General features: G+C 37.6%; 1 protein-coding gene across 13 annotated transcripts in view; it reads right to left on the bottom strand.

Annotated features, from left to right (window-relative positions):
* Positions 1-25007, bottom strand: part of INPP4B (inositol polyphosphate-4-phosphatase type II B) — an 849925-nt gene that overhangs the window by 96446 nt on the left and 728472 nt on the right. For 12 of the 13 annotated variants that reach the window (XM_063637640.1, XM_055276001.2, XM_063637634.1 and 9 more), the window contains 4 exons: positions 12947-13119; positions 11651-11774; positions 10485-10602; positions 1005-1145 (listed from right to left, as the gene is read on the bottom strand). The exons of the other annotated variant lie outside the window; for it this stretch is intronic. In XM_063637640.1, coding sequence (XP_063493710.1) covers positions 1005-1145; positions 10485-10602; positions 11651-11774; positions 12947-13119 — 556 coding nt within the window. The remainder of the gene's footprint in view (positions 1-1004; positions 1146-10484; positions 10603-11650; positions 11775-12946; positions 13120-25007) is intronic. 13 annotated transcript variants of the gene reach the window in all.

Genomic DNA, 25007 nt, shown 5'->3' on the forward strand with positions numbered 1-25007 from the left:
GGAGTTTTGTCATATTGGCCAAGCTGGTCTCAAACTCCTGACCTCAGGTGATCCAACTGCCTCGGCCTCCCAAAGTGCTAGGATTACAGGTGTGAGCGACCCAGGCCTGTTCTATGATCTTTAACTGTTATCTATGTTTTCTGTAATCTCTATATGTGAACCACGTAAGATGTAAAAATAAGTCTTTCAAAAAAAGAGGTTTTTTTCTTTCTTTCTTTCTTTCTTTTTTTTCTTTTTTTGAGATGGAGTCTCACTCTGCCGCCCAGGCTAGAGTACAGTGGCATGATCTCAGCTCACCACAACCTCCATCTCCCGGGTTCAAAAAATTCTCCTGCCTTAGCCTCCTGAGTAGCTGGGATTACAGGCGCTCACCACCACGCCTGGCTAATTTTTGTATTTTTAGTAGAGACTAGGTTTCACCATGTTGGCCAGGCTGATCTTGAACTCCTGACCTCAGGTGATCCACCCGCCTCTGCCTCCCAAAGTGCTGGGAATACAGGCGTGAGCCACTGTGCCCAGCCAAAGAAAAATGTTTTTTAACAGTGACTTATGGGATCACAGTACAATCATTTGCTGACTGAGCAAGTCATTATTAAAAAAGCTAACATTACCAAATAATAACCATTAAAATAAACACACAAAAAAGACTCTGTTTTAGATTAAAAAATTGATGCTATTATCTGTTTACAATATTGAGATATATTCTAAAATTTAATATACACATAGGTATTTGGAAACAAAGAAGGTTAATCCATGCGAATGCTTTATTTAGTATTGGCATCAAGATTTTCCTCAATGTTTTTGCCACATTTAAATTTGACTTGGGCCAGGATTCCTTAAATATGAAAATTTACCTTCTATCTCAAATAATTTGATACTGATAAAAAGAAAAATGTTACTCATAAATCGATGTTAGTTCTACATGCAGATACATGGGACTTCTCATCATATGCTTAAAAGGAACAAAGAAAAATCTCAAGTGCCACTCTTACACCAAAGCTTACCTTTCAGCCAGAGTTTGCTGTTCATTGATTCCAACATTAAAAAGTACTGGATACACATGAAGCAACTGTCCTTCTTTAATCTGTAGAGGTAGTGACTCGAACATTCTGGCTGGAAGCTTGACCTCCACCACGTAATGTTCTCTAAAGAAGGCAGAGGACAAAGGGAAGAAACATTACTTATTTGTTTTGTGTTATTTTAGATTTATTGGAAGAAAACATTAAAAGGGTTGGAATATAGCACTGATTTAGGTTTCCGTTTGCTATATGCTTATATTCCTCATTCATTCCTCTCCTTATTAAATTACTTGACATAAAAAATTGTAAGAATTCATTTATATGTGTGATTTCTCTACCTCACTCTGAATTCCTTCAGGAAAGAAATGTTTAGTTCATTTTTGTATACCCAGGGTCATGTGTATTAATAGCCTCAATTTTTTTTCTTTAATTATTTTTAAAACTCAATCAGTCCTAAGAATAAGAACAATAATTTAATGACTGCCATTTCAATACAGTGAAGCTAAATAAACCAAATAATTTATATGATTTTTTGGTATGGCCTGTTTGTTATCACTATTGATGAGTGTTTCTGTTTATGAGGGGCTGATGGAAAGGTAATGGTTTTATTGCTTAGAGTGAAACTTTTGGGAATTCTGCTCATTTTGAAACATTAACATATCACAGGAGCATTTTTCACTGGAAATGTCCATTAAAAACTACCCCTATTTTTTAATGTTGAAAATTTAAGTTAGGATTAATACAATATGATTAATCAGAGTAGCTACTTACATATTTTTAAAATTGTCATCTTCTGATACAGTGTGAATTGAATATAGAAATTTAGAAAGTTTTGCCCAGAGGTTGGGAAAATCCATGTGTTTCAAGAACTATATAGAGTGGTGGCACTGTAAGATATGCACTGGGGAAATAAGCATAGGGCAAATAGTGAGCCTCTTTGTGAAAATCTTTTTAATTTCTCCTAGTATAACATTATTGATAAACAGTGTGGACCACTGACTCTGAGGCTTGTTTCTTTCTAGCTATGAAATAGAGACCTGGTAAATAGCATGAATTTAGCAAGCAGGGATGTTAGCATTACCTTCAGATGAATGAGCACATTATTTTTCTTTGTTTAATTGCTCTCAATGCCATTTACAATATCCTGGCTAACAGTTTTTCAGGAATATGAGAAGCATCAATGAGTCAGTTCATGCTTTAAACTTGTTCTGAAGGTGAAACATATAATTTCTTTGTGATAATTTTACCAGCTTTATTAAGAAATTGATATGAATTCATGCATTTTAAGTATATAATTCACAATTTCAACAAATTTATAGAATTATACAATGATGACAATAATCCAGGTTTAGTACATTTCCATCAACTTAAAAAGATTCCTTGTGCCTGTTTATAGTCAACTGTTCTACCACTGCCAGCCCAGAAAGCCACTCATCTATTTTCTCTCTATTTCCTATGAATGAATTTTATTTTTCTGCACATATCCTATGAATTGATTCATACAGTATGTAACCTTTTCTGTCTGGCCTTTTTCACCTAGCACAATGTTTTTGAAGTCATCCATGTTGTGGCATGTATCAGTAGCTTATTCCTTTTAATTAGCGAATAGAATTCTATTGTATCGATATCACATTTTGTCGACACATTTATCAGTTGACGGACACTTGGATTATTCCATGATTTGGGGAATTATTAATAATGCTGCTATGAACATGCAGGAATGAGCGGTGGTATGGAGGTATGTTTCATTTTCTCTTGGGGGTATGTCTAAGAGTCATATGGTAATTTTATATTTAACTTTTTAAGACCGCCAAACTGTTTTCAAAGTGACAATTCCAACAGCAAGGTACAAGGGTTCCAGGTTTTCCACATCCTCACCAACATTTGCTCTTATCTGATGATTCTAGTGCGAGTGAATTGGTATCTGTGATTCAAAATTTATTCTCCTAGTGAGGAATTATGTTGAATATCTTTTCTTGTATTTATAAATCATTCATATATCCTATTTGGTGAAATGGCTATTCAAACTTTTTGCCCATATCTAAATTAGGTTTTTGGTGTCATTATTATTGAGTTGTAACATTTATTTACATATTCTGAATATGAGTCCTTTTTCAAATATAGGATATGTAAATATTATCTTCTAATCTGTGGCTTGTCTTTTTACTTACTTAATGGTGTTCTTTTGATGCTTAAATGTTTATAATTTTGATGAAGTCCTATTTATCTATTTTCTTCTTTTACAGGTCTTGATTTTTGTGTTATGTCTAAGAACTCATTACCTAAACTGATAACAACAAACTTCTCCAAGTTAAAGGAGAACGTTCAAACCCATCACAAAAAAACATAAAAACCTTGAACAAAGACTAGACAAATGGCTAACTAGAATAAACAGTGTAGAGAAGACCTTAAAAGACCTGATGAAGCTGAAAACCATGGCACGAGAACTACGTGATGCATGCCCAAGCTTCAGTAGCTGATTTGATCAAGTGGAAGAAAGGGTATCAGTGATTGAAGATCAAATGAATGAAATGAAGTGAGAAGAGAAATTCAGAGAAAAAAGAGTAAAAAGAAATGAACAAAGCCTTCAAGAAATATGGGACTATGTGAAAAGACCAAATCCACGTCTGATTGGTGTACCTGAAAGTGACGGGGACAATGGAACCAAGTTGGAAAACACTCTTCAGGATATTATCCAGGAGAACTTCCCCAATCTAGCAGGGCAGGCCAACATTCAAATTCAAGAAATACAGAGAATGCCACAAAGATATTCCTCGAGAAGAGCAACTCCAAGACACATAATTGTCAGATTTACCAAAGTTGAAATGAAGGAAAACGTGTTAGGGGCAGCCAGAGAGAAAGGTCGTGTTACCCACAAAGGGAAGCCCATCAGACTAACAGCAGATCTCTCAGCAGAAACTCTACAAGCCAGAAGAGAGTGGGGGCCAATATTCAACATTCTTAAAGAAAAGAATTTTCAACCCAGAATTTCATATCCAGCCAAACTAAGCTTCATAAGTGAAGGAGAAATAAAATGCTTTACAGACGAGCAAATGCTGAGAGATTTTGTCACCACCAGGCCTGCCTTACATGAGCTCCTGAAGGAAGCACTAAACGTGGAAAGGAACAATGGGTACCAGCCACTGCAAAACCATGCCAAATTGGAAAGACCATCAAGGCTAGGAAGAAACTGCATCAACTAACGAGCAAAATAACCAGCTAACATCACAATGACAGGATCAAATTCACACATAACAATATTAACCTTAAATGTAAATGGCTAAACGCTCCAATTAAAAGACAAAGACTGGCAAATTGGATAAAGAGTCAAGACCCATCAGTGTGCTATATTCAGGAGACCCATCTCATGTGCAGAGACACACATAGGCTCAAAATAAAGGGATGGAGGAAGATCTACCAAGCAAATGGAAAACAAAAAAAGGCAGGGGTTGCAACCCTAGTCTCTGATAAAACAGACTTTAAACCAACAAAGATCAGAAGAGACAAAGAAGGCCATTACATAATGGTAAAGGGATCAATTCAACAAGAAGAGCTAACTAACCTAAATATATATGCACCCAATACAGGAGCACCCAGATTCATAAAGCAAGTCTTTAGAGACCTACAAAGAGACTTAGACTCCCACATAATAATAATGGGAGACTTTAACACCTCACTCTCAACATTAGACAGATCAACAAGACAGAAAGTTAACAAGGATATCCAGGAATTGAACTCAGCTCTGCACCAAGTGGACCTAAAAGACATCTACAGAACTCTCCACCCCATATCAGCAGAATATACATTCTTCTCAGCACCACATCGCACCTATTCAAAAATTGGCCAGGTGGTTGGAAGTAAAGCACTCCTCAGCAAACATAAAAGAACAGAAATTATAACAAACTGTCTCTCAGACCACAGTGCAATCAAACTAGAACTCAGGATTAAGACACTCACTCAAAACTGCTCAAATACATGGAAACTGAACACCCTGCTCCTGAATGACTAGTGGGTACATAACAAAATGAAGGCAGAAATAAAAATATTCTTTGAAACCAATGAGAACAAACACACAACATACCGGAATCTCTGGGACACATTCAAAGCAGTGTGTAGAGGGAAATGTATAGCACTAAATGGCCACAAGAGAAAGCAGGAAAGGTCTAAAATTGACACCCTAACATCACAATTAAAATAACTTGAGAAGCAAGAACAAACACATAGAAAAGCTAGCAGAAGGCAAGAAATAACTAAGATCAGAGCAGAACTGAAGGAGATAGAGACACAAAAAACCCTTCAAAAAAATCAATGAATCCAGGAGCTAGTTTTGTGAAAAGATCAACAAAATTGATAGACCGCTAGCAAGACTAATAAAGAAGAAAAGAGAGAAGAAACAAATAGACGCAATAAAAAATGATAAAGGGGATATCACTACTGATCTCACAGAAATACAAACTACTATCAGAGAATACTATAAACACCTCTAGCAAATAAACTAGAAAATCTAGAAGAAATGGATAAATTCCTGGACACATATACCCTCCCAAGACTAAACAAGGAAGAAGTTGAATCCCTGGATAGACCAATAAGAGGATCTGAAATTGAGGCAATAATTAATAGCCTACCAACCAAAAAAGTCCAGGACCAGACGGATTCACAGCCGAATTCTACCAGAGGTACAAAGGGAAGCTGGTACCATTCCTTCTGAAACTATTCCAATCAATAGAAAAAGAGGGAATCCTCCCTAACTCATTTTATGAGGCCAGCATCATCCTGAAACCAAAGCCTGGCAGAGATTCAACAAAAAAAGAGAATTTTAGACCAATATCTCTGATGAACATCGATGCAAAAATCCTCAATAAAATACTGGCAAACTGAATCCAGCAGCACATCAAAAAGCTTATCCACCATGATCAGGTGGGCTTCATCCCTGGGATGCAAGGCTGGTTCAACATATGCAAATCAATAAACATAATCCATCACATAAACAGAACCAAAGACAAAAATAACATGACTATCTCAATAGATGCAGAAAAGGCCTTTGACAAAATTCAACAGCCCTTCAAGCTAAAAACTCTCAATAAATTAGGTATTGATGGGACGTATCTCAAAATAATAAGAGCTATTTATGACAAACCCACAGCCAATATCATACTGAATGGGCAAAAACTGGAAGCATTCCTTTGAAAACTGGCACAAGACAGGGATGCCCTCTCTCACCACTCCTCTTCAGCATAGTGTTGGAAGTTCTGGCCAGGGCAATCAGGCAGGAGAAAGAAATAAATGGTATTCAATTAGGAAAAGAAGAAATCAAATTGTCCCTGTTTGCAGATGACATGATTGTATATCTAGAAAACCCCATCGTCTCAGCCCAAAATCTCCTTAAGCTGATAAGCAACTTCAGCAAAGTCTCAGGATACAAAATCAACGTGCAAAAATCACAAGCATTCCTATACACCAATAACAGACAAACAGAGAGCCAAATCATGAGTGAACTCCCATTCACAATTGCTTCAAAGAGAATCAAATAACTCGGAATCCAACTTACAAGGGATGTGAAGGACCTCTTCAAGGAGAACTACAAACCACTGCTCAACCCAATAAAAGAGGACACAAACAAATGGAAGAACATTCCATGCTCATGGGTAGGAAGAATCAATATTGTGAAAATGGCCATACTGCCCAAGGTAATGTATAGATTCAATGCCATCCACATCAAGCTACCAATGACTTTATTCACAGAATTGGAAAAAACTACTTTAAAGTTCATATGGAACCAAAAAAGAGCCCACATTGCCAAGACAATCTTAAGCCAAAAGAACAAAGCTGGAGGCATCACACTACCCGACTTCAAACTATACTACAAGGCTACAGTAACCAAAACAGCATGGTACTGGTACCGCAACAGAGACATAGACCAATGGAATAGAACAGAGTCCTCAGAAATGATGCCGCATATCTACAACTATCTGATCTTTGACAAACCTGCAAAAACAATCAATGGGGAAAGGATTCCCTATTTAATAAATGGTGCTGGGAAAACTGGCTAGCCATATGTAGAAAGTTGAAACTGGATCCCCTCCTTACACCTTATACAAAAATTAATTCAAGATGGATGAAAGACTTAAATGTCAGACCTAAACCATAAAAACCCTAGAAGAAAACCTAGGCAATACCATTCAGGACATAGGCATGGGCAAGGACTTCATGTCTAAAACACCAAAAGCAATGGCAACAAAAGCCAAAATTGACAAATGAGATCTAATTAAACTAAAGAGCTTCTGCACAGCAAAAGAAACTACCATCAGTGAACAGGCAACCTACAGAATGGGAGAAAATTTTTACAATCTATCTATCTGACAAAGGGTTAATATCCAGAATCCACAAGAACTTAAACAAATTTACAAGAAAAAAACCAAATAACCCCATCAAAAAGTGGGCAAAGGATATAAACAGACCCTTCTCAAAAGAAGACATTTATGCAGCCAACAGACACATGAAAAAATGCTCATCACTGGCCATCAGAGAAATGCAAATCAAAACCACAATGAGATACCATCTCTAGCCAGTTAGAATGGCCATCATTAAAAAGTCAGGAAACAACAAGTGCTGGAGAGGATGTGGGGAAATAGGAACACTTTTACACTGTTGGTGAGACTGTAAACTAGATCAACCATTGTGGAAGTAAGTGTGGAGATTCCTCAAGGATCTAGAACTAGAAATACCATTTGACCCAGCCATCCCATTACTGGGTATGTACCCAAAGGATTATAAATCATGCTGCTATGAAGACATATGCACATGTATGTTTATTGTGGCACTATTCTCAATGGCAAAAACTTGGAACCAACCCAAATGTCCATCAATGATAGACTGGATTAAGAAAATGCAGCACATATACACCACGGAATACTATGCAGCCATAAAAAAGGATGAGTTCATGTCCTTTGTAGGGACATGGATGAAGGTGGAAACCATCATTCTGAGAAAACTATCGCAAGGACAGAAAACCAAACACCACATGTTCTCACTCATAGGTGGGAACTGAACAATGAGAACACTTGGACACAGGATGGGGTACATCATACACTGGAGTCTGTTGTGGAGTGGGGGGATGGGGAAGGGATAGCATTAGGAGATATACCTAATGTAAATGACGAGTTAATGGGTACAGCACACCAACATGGCAGATGTATACATATGTAACAAACCTGCACATTGTGCACATGTACCCTAGAACTTAAAGTAGATATATATAGAACTCATTACCTAAACCCAACTTACAAATATTTCCTTCTGAGTTTTCTTCTAGAAGTTTCACAGTTTTAGCTCTTACATTTAGACCTATAATCTATTGTGAGCTAATTTTTGTATATGTGTACATTCTTCTTTTCCCATATAGATAAACCAATTGTCCCAGCATCATTTTTTGAAAAGATTCTCCATTCTCCATTGGATTACCTTGGCAGCTTTGTTCAAAATCAATTGACTTTAAAGATAATAGTTTATTTCTGGACAGTAAATTTTGTTCTATTAATCTACATGTATATAGTTATGCTAATACTACCTTGTCTTGATTATTATAGTTTTGCATTAATTTGTGAAGTCAGAAAGTGTAAGTTTTTCCACTTTGTTCTTCTTTTACAAAATGTCTGGGTCCTTTGCATTTACATATAAATTTTAGGTTAGGCTTGCCAATTACTGCAAAAAGACTACAGAGATTTAGATAGTGATTGCAATGAATCTATAGATCAATTATGGAGAATTATTAAACAATATTGATTCTTCTAATCCATGAACACAGGCTGTCTCTCCATTTATTGGATCCTATTAATTTTTCTCAGCAATATTTTGTGTCTTCTGTGTACAACATTCAGACTAACTTTGTTAAGTTTATACCTATTCTTTTCTATGTGATTATAAGTTAGACTTGTTAATCTAAACCACCACTGTTTCTGACAACTTTCAGGATTGTGCTATTTCCTACTCCAATCCAAGTCAAGTCAGCCCCCTCTGTTAGTGAAGCTGCTGGTGTTAATGGCCTTGCCCTAGGAAATTGTGTTCACAGGGCCAGGGTTGATGGGAGCAGTCCTCAGCAAAATGCCACAGACTCTTACTGATGCTGCCCAATGTTCACTAGTTTCTCACAAATAGGTACTTCTGAATTTGTGGTGTGCATCCAATTTATTCTGTTTATCCTAAAATGGTTGTTTTGGATTATTATTTCCAGTTGTAATATTGCTTTTGGAGAGAGGGTGTGCTAAGCTGCTCACTTCATCATTCTTGGAGTCACGCCCCTACCTGCATGACCACTTTTGAGTTTCAATACTGCTTGAACAACTTCTTCAGAAAAAGCATGCTGTACTCTGCCTACACTAAATGGCCTGGTAAGCTTTCCTTAAACATTGTGATATAAGTATTAGTGTTTCACTTTTGATAGTAAACTTGAGAGAAATATAGAACTGTACTGTTTTTCAGGTGTGCGTATGAGCAATTTTATTCTTTTCCCCCAAATGAATGGCAAGTTAAGCATTAATTCTAGGTAAATATTTAGTTTCTGAGGATGTACGTTTTTTGTGAGTAAGAAAGTCACCTTTCAGTCAACTATGTGGTTCTGGGTATCCTTCACAACATTTAAAATAATTATTATATGTTTACTATCAACAGGAAAACAAGTTTACTTTGAACTTTATACTTAGTGTGTTTTGCATCTCTCTCTAGCATGAAAAGGCTCTCCCTTTTGTATATTCATATGTTTTGAACATGACCTCAGAATATTTAAAATTTTAAATATCCTTATGCAGCAATTAAAAGCACTAACACCAGAATAGTTTGGACTTCTGATTGAGACAACTTACTATAAGATGTATCTCTTCTATTGGAGGTCTGTTCTACACACCATCATTTTTCTTAATTATTTCTGATATTTTGCCTATCACGCACTGACCTTCGAGGCTATTTATTGAAAACCCTTCTCGGAAATCTCACAGTCTGAGAGTGAGTTGTCAGAAATAATTAAGAAAAATGGTGGTATATTCCCCTGACACAGAAATATATCTTTTCTAAAATATTGCTGCTTTTAACTGAATTTAATTTAAAGTCATTTCAAGAATTATGACTCTATGAACTGAACGATTCCCGCAAAAGTAAAAACACCCAGAGCTTTGGATGAGATAGTAATAAGGATAAAAATGTTCTCATACAGGCTATTATTTTGAATTTCTTGTATTTCGTGGGAGAGTACTGCCACACTCAACTCACTACAATTTAAAACATTCATGAGACTTCCAGGAGTTTTTCAAGATTATCCCCTATCATATTATCCACATTTATTTCTTACCAAAAAGGAAAAGAAAACAAAAGAAAAATTCCCAAATCAAACCTGAATTCTCCTTGCCTCCTCTGACAGGAGTTAATACGACATGTCTAACAAAGCCTGGTCTTCAGGAAGTGAGCACCGCTTACCGTCTTCCTGTTACAACTGGCAACACATCATTGGATTTGGCTTCAATTATTTTAAATGCGACTTTCTTTAAATCGGAAATGCCAACAGCCATGTCCTCTAGCATTCCAATTTCATCGCCTAAACAACAGAAAAGGCACTTAGTTACAAACAAACATTTGAGGAAAATGTCACTAGCTACTATGCCTCCCTGCTGGAATTTGTTCTAGCATTTTATTGAATGAGTTTCTGAATGCAGTGAACCTACTCCAGACACTTTTCCTCAGAGGCTGAAGGTGTTTCTTAGTGAAATGAGAACCATTTCAATGGACTTCGGAAGTCCATCTACCCTTTGAGGGAAGGAAGAATGTGGACATTTGCTGTGAGGCTGGAGAGAGGTTTTAACCCCTTTATGATTTGGGTACATTTCTTTCTATTGGCAGGACTGATATGTGTTGTCTAGAAATAACAGAGGTAGCTAAATTGATCATCACTGACCCAGGTTCATGCTCGTTTTGTATCTCCATACATTAACAAATGAAGCCTGACAGGGAGAACATTAAGATTCCAGATCAGCACTCTCTAACAGAAATATGTGAGCCACATACATAATTTTAAATTTCCTGGTAGTCATTTTTTAAAAGAGTGAAATTAAAAAGGTAGAATTAATTTTAATAATATATTTTACTTAATCAAGTATATCCAAAATACCATTTCAATTGTAAATTAATATGAAATTATTAATTATCAATATAAAATACCTTTTAAAACTAGTTTTTGAAATCTGGTATGCATATCTAGTACTTATTGATTTGGACCAGACACATTTCAAGTACTCAAAAGTCACCCAAGGCTACTATACTGAACAGCGCAGTTCTAGACATTACAGGGTTGAGACTTTAAAATCCAGTCATTGAAACTATGTTGGCACAGAGCCTTTTATATTAAAAAAGCCAGATGGCTGCTCAGGAGTCCACTCTGAAATAATCTATAATTCCATTTTCAAAGCATAATAGGAGGCAAAAGTAAGTTACAAGGTGAATGCAAAAAACTGAAAGTTATATTATTTTTGTAATACTTGGCGCAATAAAGGTTTACTTCTTATTTTTATGTTTTCTTGAAAAATTTATGGATTAAATATCCTTATGAATAGAAATGTGATTTTAACTTGTACTAAAGCAATACTCACTGTATGTACTTAGCAGTCCTTCATATTGTACTATCAACCCCACTGTGTGAAGCTGCTGTAGGAAGCCTGGGTCATACAGACTTGTCTGTAATTTAATGATAAAACCACAAACCAATCCAGCAAGCTGAAAAAAAAAATATTGATATAAGATTTACTGCAGTTAGCAAACATATTTGTTTTATTTTGAAATATTTTAAGACTTCTGAGGCATCGCAGATTCGATTCCCAGGTATGTGTAACAAAACTACAACTCTTTGGTAGGCATAGTAAAACAAGTTGACAGTCTTCGATCTAGAATTGCTGTGTATAAAAGTCTTGGGGAAGGTAGAAGTGCAAAGGGAAAAAGAACATGGACAGGAGTCAGGTTGATGGGTCTTCAAATCTTATGTCTACCATTTCTAACAGTAAAATCATAAACACTTAAGCACTTCCAAATCTTACTATTTTTTGTACATGTAAAATAGAGATGATAATAATCATTTCACAGGGGCATTAAAAGAACACAATGACGAAACATGTATGTATAAGGCAGAGCATATTTTCCGATACCTGGTTAGCTTCATGTGCCACTGGACCATTCATGAAATAGTGAGGGAAAGCGACAGTTTGGTTAAAACCTTCCCTTTTCCTAGAATGTTTAGAAAGAGAAGTCTTCTTTTACTTTCCCTCATATGTCCTGTCTATAAAACTCAGCCATGAGGATGGAGGCAGGTGGGGAGAAGGAAGGCACCAGCACACCCACCGTGATGGAGGCAGGCCTTGGCATTATGAATCATGTTGGGTGTAGGCAAAGAAGGTGGCCCTGTCAAACCTCCCATTCGAGCCTTACTGCCCTGAAAACTTGTTTTAAAAACAAAATAAGAGATCATTGTGAAACCCTGTCCCAGGATTCATGGGGGAGCTGTACAAATAGTGACTACAAACAGATCCCTTTTGCCAAGTCCTAGCTCGTCACCTGCAGTGCAAGGCAACAGTCCCTTTCCTTACACTTATGTAGACCCAGAGCATAATACAAAGATGATGACCACTTGCTTCACAGACTTCATGCCCTGTGAAGCAGAATTTACATGTTAGAGACTTGGCCATCTCTTTTCAGAGATAAATACTTAAGGTCTCATGAACTCTTTGCTTAGGATATTCAGCTGATATTTATCGTGAATAAGAAACATGGGATACGAAAACTTTAAGGATCTTTTAAAAAATGAAGCTGTCCCAATAAGAATTCTATTCATCATCAAGGATAGGATGTTAACAATCTGGCATTGTTTTGTACTAACAATAACAACAGGCACCTACTGCTTGGCTGAAGACGATGTCTCTTCTTAGCGTCAGCATCAGACACTGGGGCAAGCTGTATGCAAGTTCCTGAAGGAGCACAAATGTCAGGGACTGCTTGGCTCGGTTCACCACTTCTCCCATGCAGTCCTTCAGGGTAAGGATGAGGGGATACAACTGTTCATACCAGTCCTCTGCAGGGAGGGGGTGTAAGAACAGTGCAATAGATGAAGGAAGGTCTTGGAATATAATGCAGAACTCCAACTTATTTTTAATTTTTCAGTAAGTTAGACATATTCTTAAGGATTTGCAAAGATTAGAGCTGAAGATCTCTAATTTAAATCTCTCCCCTGAACTCCACAATGTCCATATGCAGCCACCCATTGGACCTCTCCACGTGGATACATTTAAGTTATTTGCAGCAGATCTCTCTTCTCCGCTCATCTCTAATCTGTGCACTGCCTGTATCTTAGTGAGTGGTGCCATCAAACCTTTCTCATACTGGAAACATAAGTTTTACTGGACTTCCTCTTCTGCAGTTTTCACATTAACTTGGTCATTAAATTAGTTCTACTACTGTAACAGTCCATCAATATGCATCTTCTCCTTGTCCATGCCCATCGTCGTTTATTGCTCTCCCTTGGATTACTTCCTGGACTACTCCCTAACCCATCTCCCTTCCTCCAGCCACACTCCACTGAATTCCCTTCTCAACAGTGTTGCCAGAAACATTTCTAATCAGTTTGTATCTGATTCTATCACTCACTCCTCACTTCTTAAAATATTTTGGAAAAAAAAAGCACTAAAGCATTCATAAATAAATAAAGTTCAAACTCATGAAAGATTCTCCATTATCTAAACTTTGCCTATTTGTCTAATTTCATCTTTCAGAACTTTATTTGCTGTCTTGTCTCACTTGAAGTGAACCACATGTATTTCCTTAAACTGACCCTGTTCTCTCATCTCAATGTCTTTGCAAATCCTACCTCCTCTCCTGGAACACTCTTTTTCTACTTATCTTCCTGACAAACGCTTTATCTCTTCTGCAAACTCAATTCAGGATCTCTCTTCTCCAGGAAGTCTTCCTTCATTTCCCCCTTACTACACTGCCCTGTTCCCTGAAAACTGGGTTGAGTTGACTTCCTTTTGTGCCTATATCTTCCTGTCCCAGGACTACTCACACACTACTCCCCATTTTCCTCTGCGAGAAAGATAACTCACTGAGGGCAAGGAATTCATTTTTTAATCACCTACTCAATAGAACCTAGCATAGTGCCTAGCATATAGTAAATATTCAATAAGTTTTAACTGAATGAGAAAAGTTAACAATAAATATAACGAAGTTTTAAAGATATAGACAAGTATAAGTCAGTCAAGTTTTGGGAAGTATTTGGGATTCCAATAGCTGTTCTTCAAATGAGGATGCAAAATTGAGACCATTTGTGCTACTTGTATGTCTAGATTTCTAACAGGCATCAATTATATAATTATGACTTTGGTATGATATAGAAACAACTTATGCTGTGTTTCAGTTAATTTGGAGATCAAAGCCCTGGCAAATGTTAACTATCATAAATTCTTGACCGTGTGACATTCCATTAATATATAAATAAACTAATGGATGACAAATACGATTTGATATGAATGAGTGCATGCTGCGAAATTAATTATAAAGCAGGAACTGAAATGATATGATCTCCTCATCATAAAAGTGCAAGCATCATTGTGAGTAATGTGAGTGGTAAATAACCAGTTAAGACCTTGAAAGAGTGACAGGGAACAATAAAAAGAATCATAAGCACTATCATACCATGTCTACTGCCACTTATTTATTTTATGTTGTGGTATAATAGACTAGATGAAATAAACCCAAAGGGTTGAAAGGATAATTAATGACCCCAACATAATAAAAATATACATTCTTATTCATACTCTATGAAATGCCTACGTGATGCCATAATGTAAAATACATTAGAATGTTAGAAATTATTATTTTAAAAACATTGTAGATGTAAGTGCTATTACGAGGATAAAAAACATAGAGAAAGAGGAATGCAACAGAGCCCTATTAATGCATGATCATTTAATATTGGACAAACTTATAGGCAGCCTAGAATAAAATGTGAACAATGGTTCAATTTAAACAAGCATTGGTTAACAGTTGACTCTTATTGTCATGTATAAAAGGGAAAATGGAGGTACACTGAACTTTTTTCATAATAAGAGATACATCAATAGATACCAAGAATGAATATCCTATATTCCTATTTTTTCATATTTGCATTTTTATCTCCTGTTCTCTCACTTTATTTGTTGTTCTCAATATGAATGGGTAGACTAATAGACACAGGGAAACACTAGAAAAAACTTCAATAAATTAACCCAGATGTAAATTTTAAACGATAGCAGACTGAAAACTGATTTTGTTCTGTGCTTAGCTCTGTAGAGATTTGTTTCTGCTAGAGAATTCCCAAACATAAAATACATCTTCTGTGCAGTAGGTGGCGCTGCTTAATCAGGCTGAAGTAGAACTACTTTGCACTTACTGCATTCAAGTAACTGATTTTTACTTTTGTACACAGTTGTATAGTTCCCAAACAGCATGTACTTATTGTTTAAGCATCTTGCATGGTACTATCCTGAATCAAATGGTCAATACTTTATATGATTTTTCTAGTTAGAAAATTAAAAAAATAAGTGACATTTGTTTTCTTGCAAGATATTAAGTGACAATTCTAATTAAATATTTGTTTCTCTTAAAAATATTTAAAGAAGAAAACTTTGCAGATTTTCTCATTAGCATAAGGATAGTTGCTTTGTTCATTTCCATCTTCACTTATTTAACCAGTTGATTCTTAATTATAAATTACAATCAGATGACCAAAAATACAAAACCAAAACAAGTCTGGTTTCCAGTTCCACTAGAATGGAAGTGGAAACCTGGGAAAAAAGGAACACACAACATTCTAAACCTAGGAACACTGTTACATACTTCTGATACTAACAATATTCCAATGTCTCTATTTAGCATAATTATATATACTTTTTATGCCTAAAATTTCAGGAAAATGACAATATAGGAAAGTATTAATTATGAAGGAGAAAATTACAAGTTTGTGAGCAAGGTAAAATATCTTTAAAATAGTAGTAAGCCTTCTATGGAGGAACATAAGTGAAAAAGCTAAAAATACATTTTTTTTTCTAGAAAAGAAACAATATAATTTGAGCAGATAATGGAAAATTGTACTGGAAAATTCCAATGCCAATGACTCCAGGTTTTCTTCTCTGTTAATATGCAGTCAGTGTAAATCTCAGGTTCTGAAATAAACACAGTGACTATGACAGGCCAAAGCAAGGCCAAAGTCAGTTCATAAATGGCCTTTTTGCTCCAATGAACATCCCAAATCATTCTCACAAAGGAAAAGTAAATGCTTTAGTTTTTTGCTTTAACATATGTTTTGGGGGAAATTAAAAAATACCCAAGCTTCAGCTCTTGACAGTTTTCAGACTTGTCACTTGCCTCTCACCTTTGTGTCTCTCCATACCTTACAGTTTACATGATGTTTATTTGGTCCTCCTGATAAAGATGAAGGTAGTATTCATTCATATATATATATATATGTGTGTGTGTGTGTGTGTGTGTGTGTGTGTGTGTATACATACACACATATATATACGTGTGTGCACACCCACATAAACGCACACAATCTTAGTTGAAACTTGAAGAAACTAAACTCAGAAGAGTGGATGTGTGTATTTCAGGATTTCATACTTTTATACACACACACACAAGCATACACACATTTTTTATAAACCTAGTGAAGCTGGGGAGCTAAGGGTGCCCCACAATAGAGTCACTGCCCTGCTATCTCTCCCCTGAGCCAACTAGCCTAGCAGGCACTAAGTGTGATTTTATTCCCTGGGCTCCTTTCCATGACAGAGGAAAATATTACGAGAATATTTTAGTGTGTCTATAAGAACTTGCTGAGACTCCTTAACCCTGAGACCAACAAGCAGAGTCTTTCCTCGGGAAAACATAAAATGCATGTGCCTTAGCTGAGCTTTTCCTGAGCTTTGTGAAGTGTGTTGGGAGCCATCCAAGCACAGCCTCTGTTGTCCAGCCCTCTACTTGCTTCTCCGGCATATTCAAGGGAAGCTCACTGAAGAATTCAGAGAACGGCTGCTGGGTGCCCCCCTCACCTCCTCCACACATCATCTATTTCCTGTGCAGGACATTCACGTCCTCCGAGCTCAGTCGCTCTTATGTTACTCAGGAGAAAAATAAAATAGCCAAATATCAACCAACTGTAGCAGAGCATCATGCTTTCTTTCCAATTTCTGAGCCATTCTCTTCTCAGGTGCTTGGTCTTGTTTGCTTATTTAAAATAATTAACTTCACAAAAGCTTGTAGCTATTGTTATTTCTGTTATCGCAACCTTTCAGACACAGAAAAAAAAGAAAAGTGAAAAGATTGCACATCCATTAAATTTTATGCAAAGAGATAACAGAATAAATGAGCCAGCTCTTAGGATTCTCTTAAGGTAACAAGATGATGAACTGTGAAGCCAAGCAATTAGAATGGCCATTAAGGGGGGCAATAAAATTCCTAAGGTCATGAAGGGAACACAGACCAAACTTACAGCCAGTAGGGGTTTTAATCTATGCCTCAACCCCAGGTAGCACAGAAATGGTGACCGGTTCATAGTTGGGGGTTGGGGGTGGGAGAAATCTATTTCCTGCTTATAAAATTTTTGTTGACTTTGAAGGGCCTATGCCTTACATCAACCCAAATATGGGTACCTATGTGCCTCTGTGAGTGAAGTTCTTGTCTTTCAGGCACAATTTTGCAGTGTGAACATTAATAATGTGAAGGGATCAACTAATAATAAGGCTTCTTCTGCAGACACTTTATAGGTAAATTCCTTTGTATGGGCATAAGACACGTAGCCAACTTTGGTCATAGACCCTAGACATCTGCCCATAGGAGGCCTCTAAATACCTGGACATATCCTAGGGGCACAGGGCCTAGAAACTAGGCTAATTCCAGACAACAGAAGAGTAATCAGGAAAAGAAAAGCACCTGTGGAAACTTGGCTGCTTCGAATGTTTTCCAGGCCACTCAGAATGTCCTTCTCCAACCAAGCCTTCCTGACCCTCTTCCTGTCTTTATAACCTACTGCCATCTCTGATACAGGAATTGAGAAATCAATTTTTATTTGTCTTCTTTTAATAAATGTTAATGTGTCTTTCTTATATCATTTCTCCCCCCTCCTTTTTCACTGACATCATGAGAAATGGACTCATTCGCTGGACAAAGATAGCGTCCTCTATGTAAGGTGCTGTGGGTGATACCAATATTTTTAACTCATGCCCCCTCCCTTCAAAGAGCTAAAATCGAGAAGGAAAGGTAAGGAAGGAATACCTACAGTATAAGGTGGTATGATAACAGCTACAAAAGTTGGGACAGTGACCAAACGAGTTTTAGAAGAGAGAGAGTTTAGAGGCAAGAGAGTTCATCTCTGGTGAGAAGACTGTGTTCACTCATGGCTGTGGCATTTACTGCACACTTAAAGGAAGTCACATGTGGAAAGAGCCCAGAGAAGTCTGCCTGGACTGCAGGTAGTAGACACCCACAGTGAGGCTTTGTAGGAATAGAGACTGAGAGGAGTGTTTGGTTTTGTAATGGCAAATCTAATAAATAGATGCATAAACTGACCAGAGGGAGAAACAGGGGGTACTGGAAGAGAGGAAATAAATGACTGAGATCACTCAGTGATTTGGAGAAGGCAGGAATAAAACAGTAAATGTTAAGCTGAAGTCATGGAATAAAACCAATGGAAGTCTAGGTATAGGCAGTCACCATGGTAGGGATAGGGAATGGAGGTCAATAGGGGTGGGGATAAAGGACGGTGCAGAGGATATGTGAATAGGGCAAGAGCTAAGAAGCAAGGCCAAATCAGAAACAATGCGTATCAGACAGGGCGAATGAAGAAACAAGGTTTATGTTAACCCTGAGAGGAAGGTAGCACGTGAATGTACATTCCCTTGCCTCTATCTCGGGGCAGCCTCAAAGGCCCTAAGGACATTCACATAAAGAACAAACATGTATCTTAAAATGTAATCAGTGTAATGTCTGCTGAACTATGATCCAAGGTAAATGACTGATCTTAGCACCTTCCACATGTATGAGAAATGACTGTACTGCTCAACCCAAGACAAACGGCTATGACAAGAGCAAAGGCAACCTTTCCTCATGTCCAGGGAACCTTGCTTGTTTAAACCCTGCCAGCCTGAGAACACAGTGTCATAAAACTTTCCAGTCTTGCTCTTAGGAAAATAGCAAAGGAAATGCATCAACTGATATCCTGGTTAAACTTCGTATTTCGTAGCACAAAGTTGAAAGCCTTAAGTAAATACTGCTAAGACAGTTTCCAGGAACAAAATCCATTAATCAAACAAGCCTTGTATTTGTTGTAGCACAAAAGTTTTAAATTCAGGTTATGTGTTGACTGGAGGAGTCACACACCCACATTCACTGGGCTTATTTTGTTGCCTTTTGGCCTTAAATAAACTGTAATCTCAGGACTCTGACCCTCAAACAGGCTGGGTATTTAAGAATAAGCTGCATAGGTCATAGGTCTTTGAGCAACCTGAAATTATCAATATGTCTACATCAGTGAGCTCCTGTCATTTAAATATTGGCCAGCATCTAAGGTTGAGAAGAGAGGTAGTGGATACTGAGTTGACTGACTCCTTATCAGAGTACAGGCAATCAGAGAAGTGAAGAGGTGCAACATTTTTACTAGGTGAATGTAGGTGAAGTAAACTAGGTGAATATAGAAGGTTCCTAGTAATGTTCAAGACCATGGAATATAGTACATCAATTTTTTGGAGCATAAGTTTATACAAGTGCAATTTTGCTATATGCATGAATTGTGCAGTTGCACCAGTTTAAAAACAAAATTCTGCAAACACAATAGGGCCTCATGTCCATAGATTTAACTTATAAATGCTGAGTAAGCAGTCAAGTAACCAATGTAAACAGTACATTTCTTAGGCCATTTCATTCAATAATCACACTCCCTACGGCCGAGTGTGGTGGCTCACGCCTGTAATCCCAGCACTTTGGGAGGCCGAGGCGGGCAGATCACCTGAGGGTGAGAGTTCAAGACCAGCCTGACCAATGTGGAGAAACCCTGTCTCTACTGAAAATACAAAATTAGATGGGCGTGGTGGTGCATGCCTGTAATCCCAGCTACTCAGGAGGCTGAGGCAGGAGAATTGCTTGAACCCGGGAGGTGGAGGTTGCAGTGAGCCAAGATTGCACCATTGCATTCCAGCCTGGGCAACAAGAGTGAAACTTTGTTTCCCCCCCAAAAAAATTACATGTCCTAAAGTTCCTGGATGGGAGCTATCATCTCCCTTTTCCTCTATCCCGGTTTCTCTGTGGGTGTGAACATCACCATATTTATGAGAAAGTTAAGTAATTTTTCAATGTAATTATGAATTCTTAATTTCTGCATATGATTCCACAGTAAGCCTTTAAGATATACCTAAGGGATTGATTTCCATGAAGTTATCATATAGCATCACAAATTTGTGCCTGAAACAACTCAACATTTTGTTAAAAGGGTGCTAGCGAATATGTTTGTAGAGAATAAGATTGGAGAAGGTTTTTTTTTTCTTGGAGAGAGCAGAGGCAATGCATCATAGACTCTAAGAGGGCAGGCTCTGGTGCCACACCACCAGGGTTAGAACCCAGGCTGTGCACAAGTCACTTCAACTCTCTACTTCTTCATCCTTTAATTTTGTAGAATTACTTCTATAGTGTTGTAAGAATTAAATGAGTTAATGCGGTCAATATTTAATTTTTTTACCACATATCAAGTAATCCATAAATATGAGCTTCTATGTTAAAACAATTCAAATAAACAAAGTAATTTCTATATGATACTTTGCACTTGCCCTCCTACCAGCATTGATTCTTTATGCTCTTCCTTCTGTCCTATTTCTGAGGACGAACTGTTGTCTAGCGCAGACCATCTCCTCTGTTGGTACACCAGATCTCATCCTCTCTCACCTGCTTAAGAGTGTCACTCTAGCAATTCTCTCCCTTCCTCCCACATTATCAATATTTCCTTTTTAATTGGATCATTCTTGTCAGAAAACAAACATGCTATTATCTCCTCATCTTGAAACAAATATCACTGTTTTGACCCTAATTCCCTTTATAGCTCCTATACTTTCTTTCTCCATTTCCTTTCACAATGAAACTTCTCAAAAGAGTTGTCTATACAGGTTGTCTCTACTTCCTTTACTTCCTCTTTCTTTTAACCCACTCTACTTAATTCCTACCCACTCTAGTAAGGCTACTCTCGTCATCAAAGACATCCATACTGCTAAATCCAAAGCCATCTCTTAGTCCTCATTTTATTTGACCCATTTTCTAACCCCGGCTTTCAGGATAGCATATTCCGTTTGTATTCCTCCTACCTCACTGGCCGTCTCTTGACCAACTTTGTTGCTGGTTCCTTCACTTATTTCTGACATATCAACACTGAAATGTGCTCAAGTATATATAATCTATAGGTTATATCCCCTTTCTCTGTACACTCAATCCCTGCTGTTATTTTGCAGTCTCATGTCTTTAAATACCATCTATATAATAACAATTTCCAAATTAATGTCTTTAGCCTGAATATATCTCCTGAACTCTATTCTTATATGTAACTGCAAACTTGATATCTCCATGTCAAATTTAACATTTCAAATGTTTTACCCTAAAAAAGGTACAGAATCTCACTACTTTTCATCACCTCCACCTGTCATCTTCTTCGTCCAAGATCATCATGCCTCACCTTGACAATTGTGTTCATGTTCTAACTGCCTATATCTGGTTTTACCCTCTTCATGTATAGTATAATCTCAACACAACAGCCTAGGTGTTAATATCTAAGTCAAATCAGGTTAATCCTCTTGTTCAAAACTCTCTAATTGCTCCCCATTTTTCTCAGAGTAAAAGCCAACATTTACATAAAGCCTCTACATGTTCCTTCCCCTAAGTTACCTGTTTAATGTCACCTTCTACTCTCCTACCATCATTATCCTTATTTGATCCAAACTGGCTTCCTTATTGTTTCCTGAATATGGTAGGCACATTTATGCTTCAAGGCTGCTGTAATAGCTATTTTCTATGACCAATATATCCTTTCCCTAGATAGTCACATGGCTCACTGTCTCACCTTCTGAGTCTTTGCTCAAGCATCAGCTTTTAAATGAGACCTACATTGCCTACTCCACTAAACTGCAATCTCTGCCCTACAACATTACATCAAAACCCTTTGACTTTGCTCTGTATTTTTTTCCTACAGCCTCTGTCACCATTACTATACCATGCAATGCCCCTATTTCTTGTGTTACTTTTCATTGTCTCTTTGCTACTAGAGCACAAACTTCAGGAGAGCCGATGTTTTATCTTTTCTGTTTATTTTTGTAGTCCTCAGGGTCTAAAATAGTGCCTAGCACATAGAAGATAATTAAAATATGTTGAATGACTGAAAAAAATTAATATCACCTTTAAAAATGTGGCATCCTTTTTATTACCATAAAACTTTGGAACTGGAAAAGACCTTAAAACTTTGTACATTATTTTACCAAAAGAGGATGTGAGATGCAGAGAATGTGAATGACTTGACAAAGGCCATGAAGCCAAGTAAGTACCAAACTGTGGACCTGCCAAGATCCTGGCTCTGAGTCCCATGTTACTCTGTTACTTCATAATCCATTGTATAATTTTTAAGGAAAACAGCATTAGTTTTCTGGTAAGAACAGATATTTTTAAATGTCATAATGTAAAAATGTTATTGAAATTCTAGGCTTACAATAAAAATGTACTTTATATGGCATATTTTGATTATTTAAGTTTTTAAAAAATTTGTAAGTATACTCTAGTTGGGAGGCCGAGGCGGGCACATCACCTGAGATCGGGAGTTCGAGACCAGCCTGACCAACATGGAGAAACCCCCATCTCTACTAAAAATGCAAAAAATTAGTTGGGCCTAGTGGTGCATGCCTGTAATCCCAACTACTTGGGAGGCTGAGGCGGGAGAATCACTTGAACCTGGGGGACGGAGGTTGTGGTGAGCCAAGATCGCACCATTGCATTCCAGCCTGGGCAACAAGAGCGAAACTCTGTCTCAAAAAAAAAAAAATTGTTTTAGCTGGAGAACTATTAATTTTTTAAAGCTTCAGTCATTGATTTTTTTCCAATGAAATTCTCAACATTCATATGTAGAAATTTATGAAATTCAAAATATTAATATTTAAGCCCTCTAGTGAAAAAGATTCTTTGGTACTTGTATGTTGTATGTTTGCATTTTACAAAACAAAAGACTTGATATAACTATAATTGTCTAATGTTGAATATAAATTCTAATATTAGTATCTTTGCATAAATGCTGAACAATATTTACTTATTAATATCAAGAAAACCTCAAAAGTGTCAACAGCAATGGTAGATCCATATGACTAGGCCTTCATTCCACAATATTGGGCCTCTATTATTTGCTACGAATTATGCTAGGTTCTGGAGATTCAAGAACAAATCACAAACACTTGGCATATTTTCTTATAGAGCCAAGTCTAATAGGGGAAATGACATTTAAGATGGCATGTGTAATAAATCAGAGATTCAGAGGTTTCAAAATAGTGGCCTATAGACCAGTCTTATATGGCCTGCAAATTTTATTGGGAATTTATCACGTTTTAGCAATTTTTAACCTTAAAAAAAAAGTGAGGTATTTCACATAAACATTCAGATTTATTTGAAAAATCAGAAGGGATGACAACTTTAGGTCCATGTTCTCCATGGAAATGACTGTCTGGGGCTGGAGCAGTGACCCCGTTTTGGAGGAGCATATACTCTCTACTTTGCTCTGGCTTCTGTCCACTTCACTTGATTCATTCATATTACTTCACATGATGCCTACGGGCCCTTGTCCTTGCAAGCCCGCAGAAAGTGTGACAACATAAATGACAGAATCCAGTAAAAAATAAAAACAGGAGGACCTATTCAAAAAGCAGTAAATGAGATTTTTTTTCCTTTTTCCCTCAGTGGTGTTGCTCCAGACCTGTCAGGGTGTTTTTTGTTTGTTTGTTTATTTTTTTAATGTTTGTTTGAGACAGCGTCTCGCTCTGTCGCCCAGGCTGGAGTGCAGTGGCACGATCTCGGCTCACTGCAAGCTCCACCTCCTGGGTTCACACCATTCTCCTGCCTCAGCCTCCTGAGTAGCTGGGACTACAGGTGTCTGCCACCACGCCCAGCTAATTTTTAGTATTTTTTAGTAGAGACGGGGTTTCACCATGTTAGCCAGGATGGTCTCGATCTCCTGACCTCGTGATCCACCCACCTTGGCCTCTCAAAGTGCTGGGATTACAGGCGTCAGCCACCGTGCCCAGAGGGTGCTTTTTATTTACTCTTTTGTGCCATACTCCCTTGGATGTGGGGCTACGTGAGTACAGAGCCTCAAAGGCACTCAGCCTCACCCTGGCTCTTCTGCACTGGCACCCTGGCATGTTGGTAGGTGGGGGTGGGAAGTGATCATTGGGCTGGCGTGAAGATGGAAGGTTGGGCAGGCACTGGAGAAGCCTGCAGAACTGCAAGTGAGGCAAGCCTCCAAGGCCCGGGCACAGGCCTCATCGCCCTATTGGACTTCACTGACAAAACACAAATGCAAAGATAAAATTATTCGGAATTTCAGGATGGCAACTCAGAGTATTAATCTCAGAGCACAGGGCTCTGCTGAGTGAGAGGCCATGTGTGACCACATTGGTCTCACACTCACAGCCTTAGCCTGGATGACCAGGGAAGGCACCCCAGATAATGTGAATTTTGGGCATGGGGAAAGCTTTGAAAGCTCAGGAGTGAAAAGCACCAGGTGAGTTCTCAGAAGAGTTTAATATGACTGGATCATGGAGGATGAGGCAGGGTGAGGTGGAAGGAGATGTCAAAGTGCCTTGAAGTGGCAGGTGGGGATAAAGAAATGTAGGGCCTGTAAAAAAGGGAGAAAGTGTCTTGAAGAGG

Source organism: Symphalangus syndactylus, chromosome 4, assembly GCF_028878055.3.
Source record: "Symphalangus syndactylus isolate Jambi chromosome 4, NHGRI_mSymSyn1-v2.1_pri, whole genome shotgun sequence".
Classification (NCBI taxonomy): Eukaryota; Metazoa; Chordata; class Mammalia; order Primates; family Hylobatidae; genus Symphalangus; species Symphalangus syndactylus.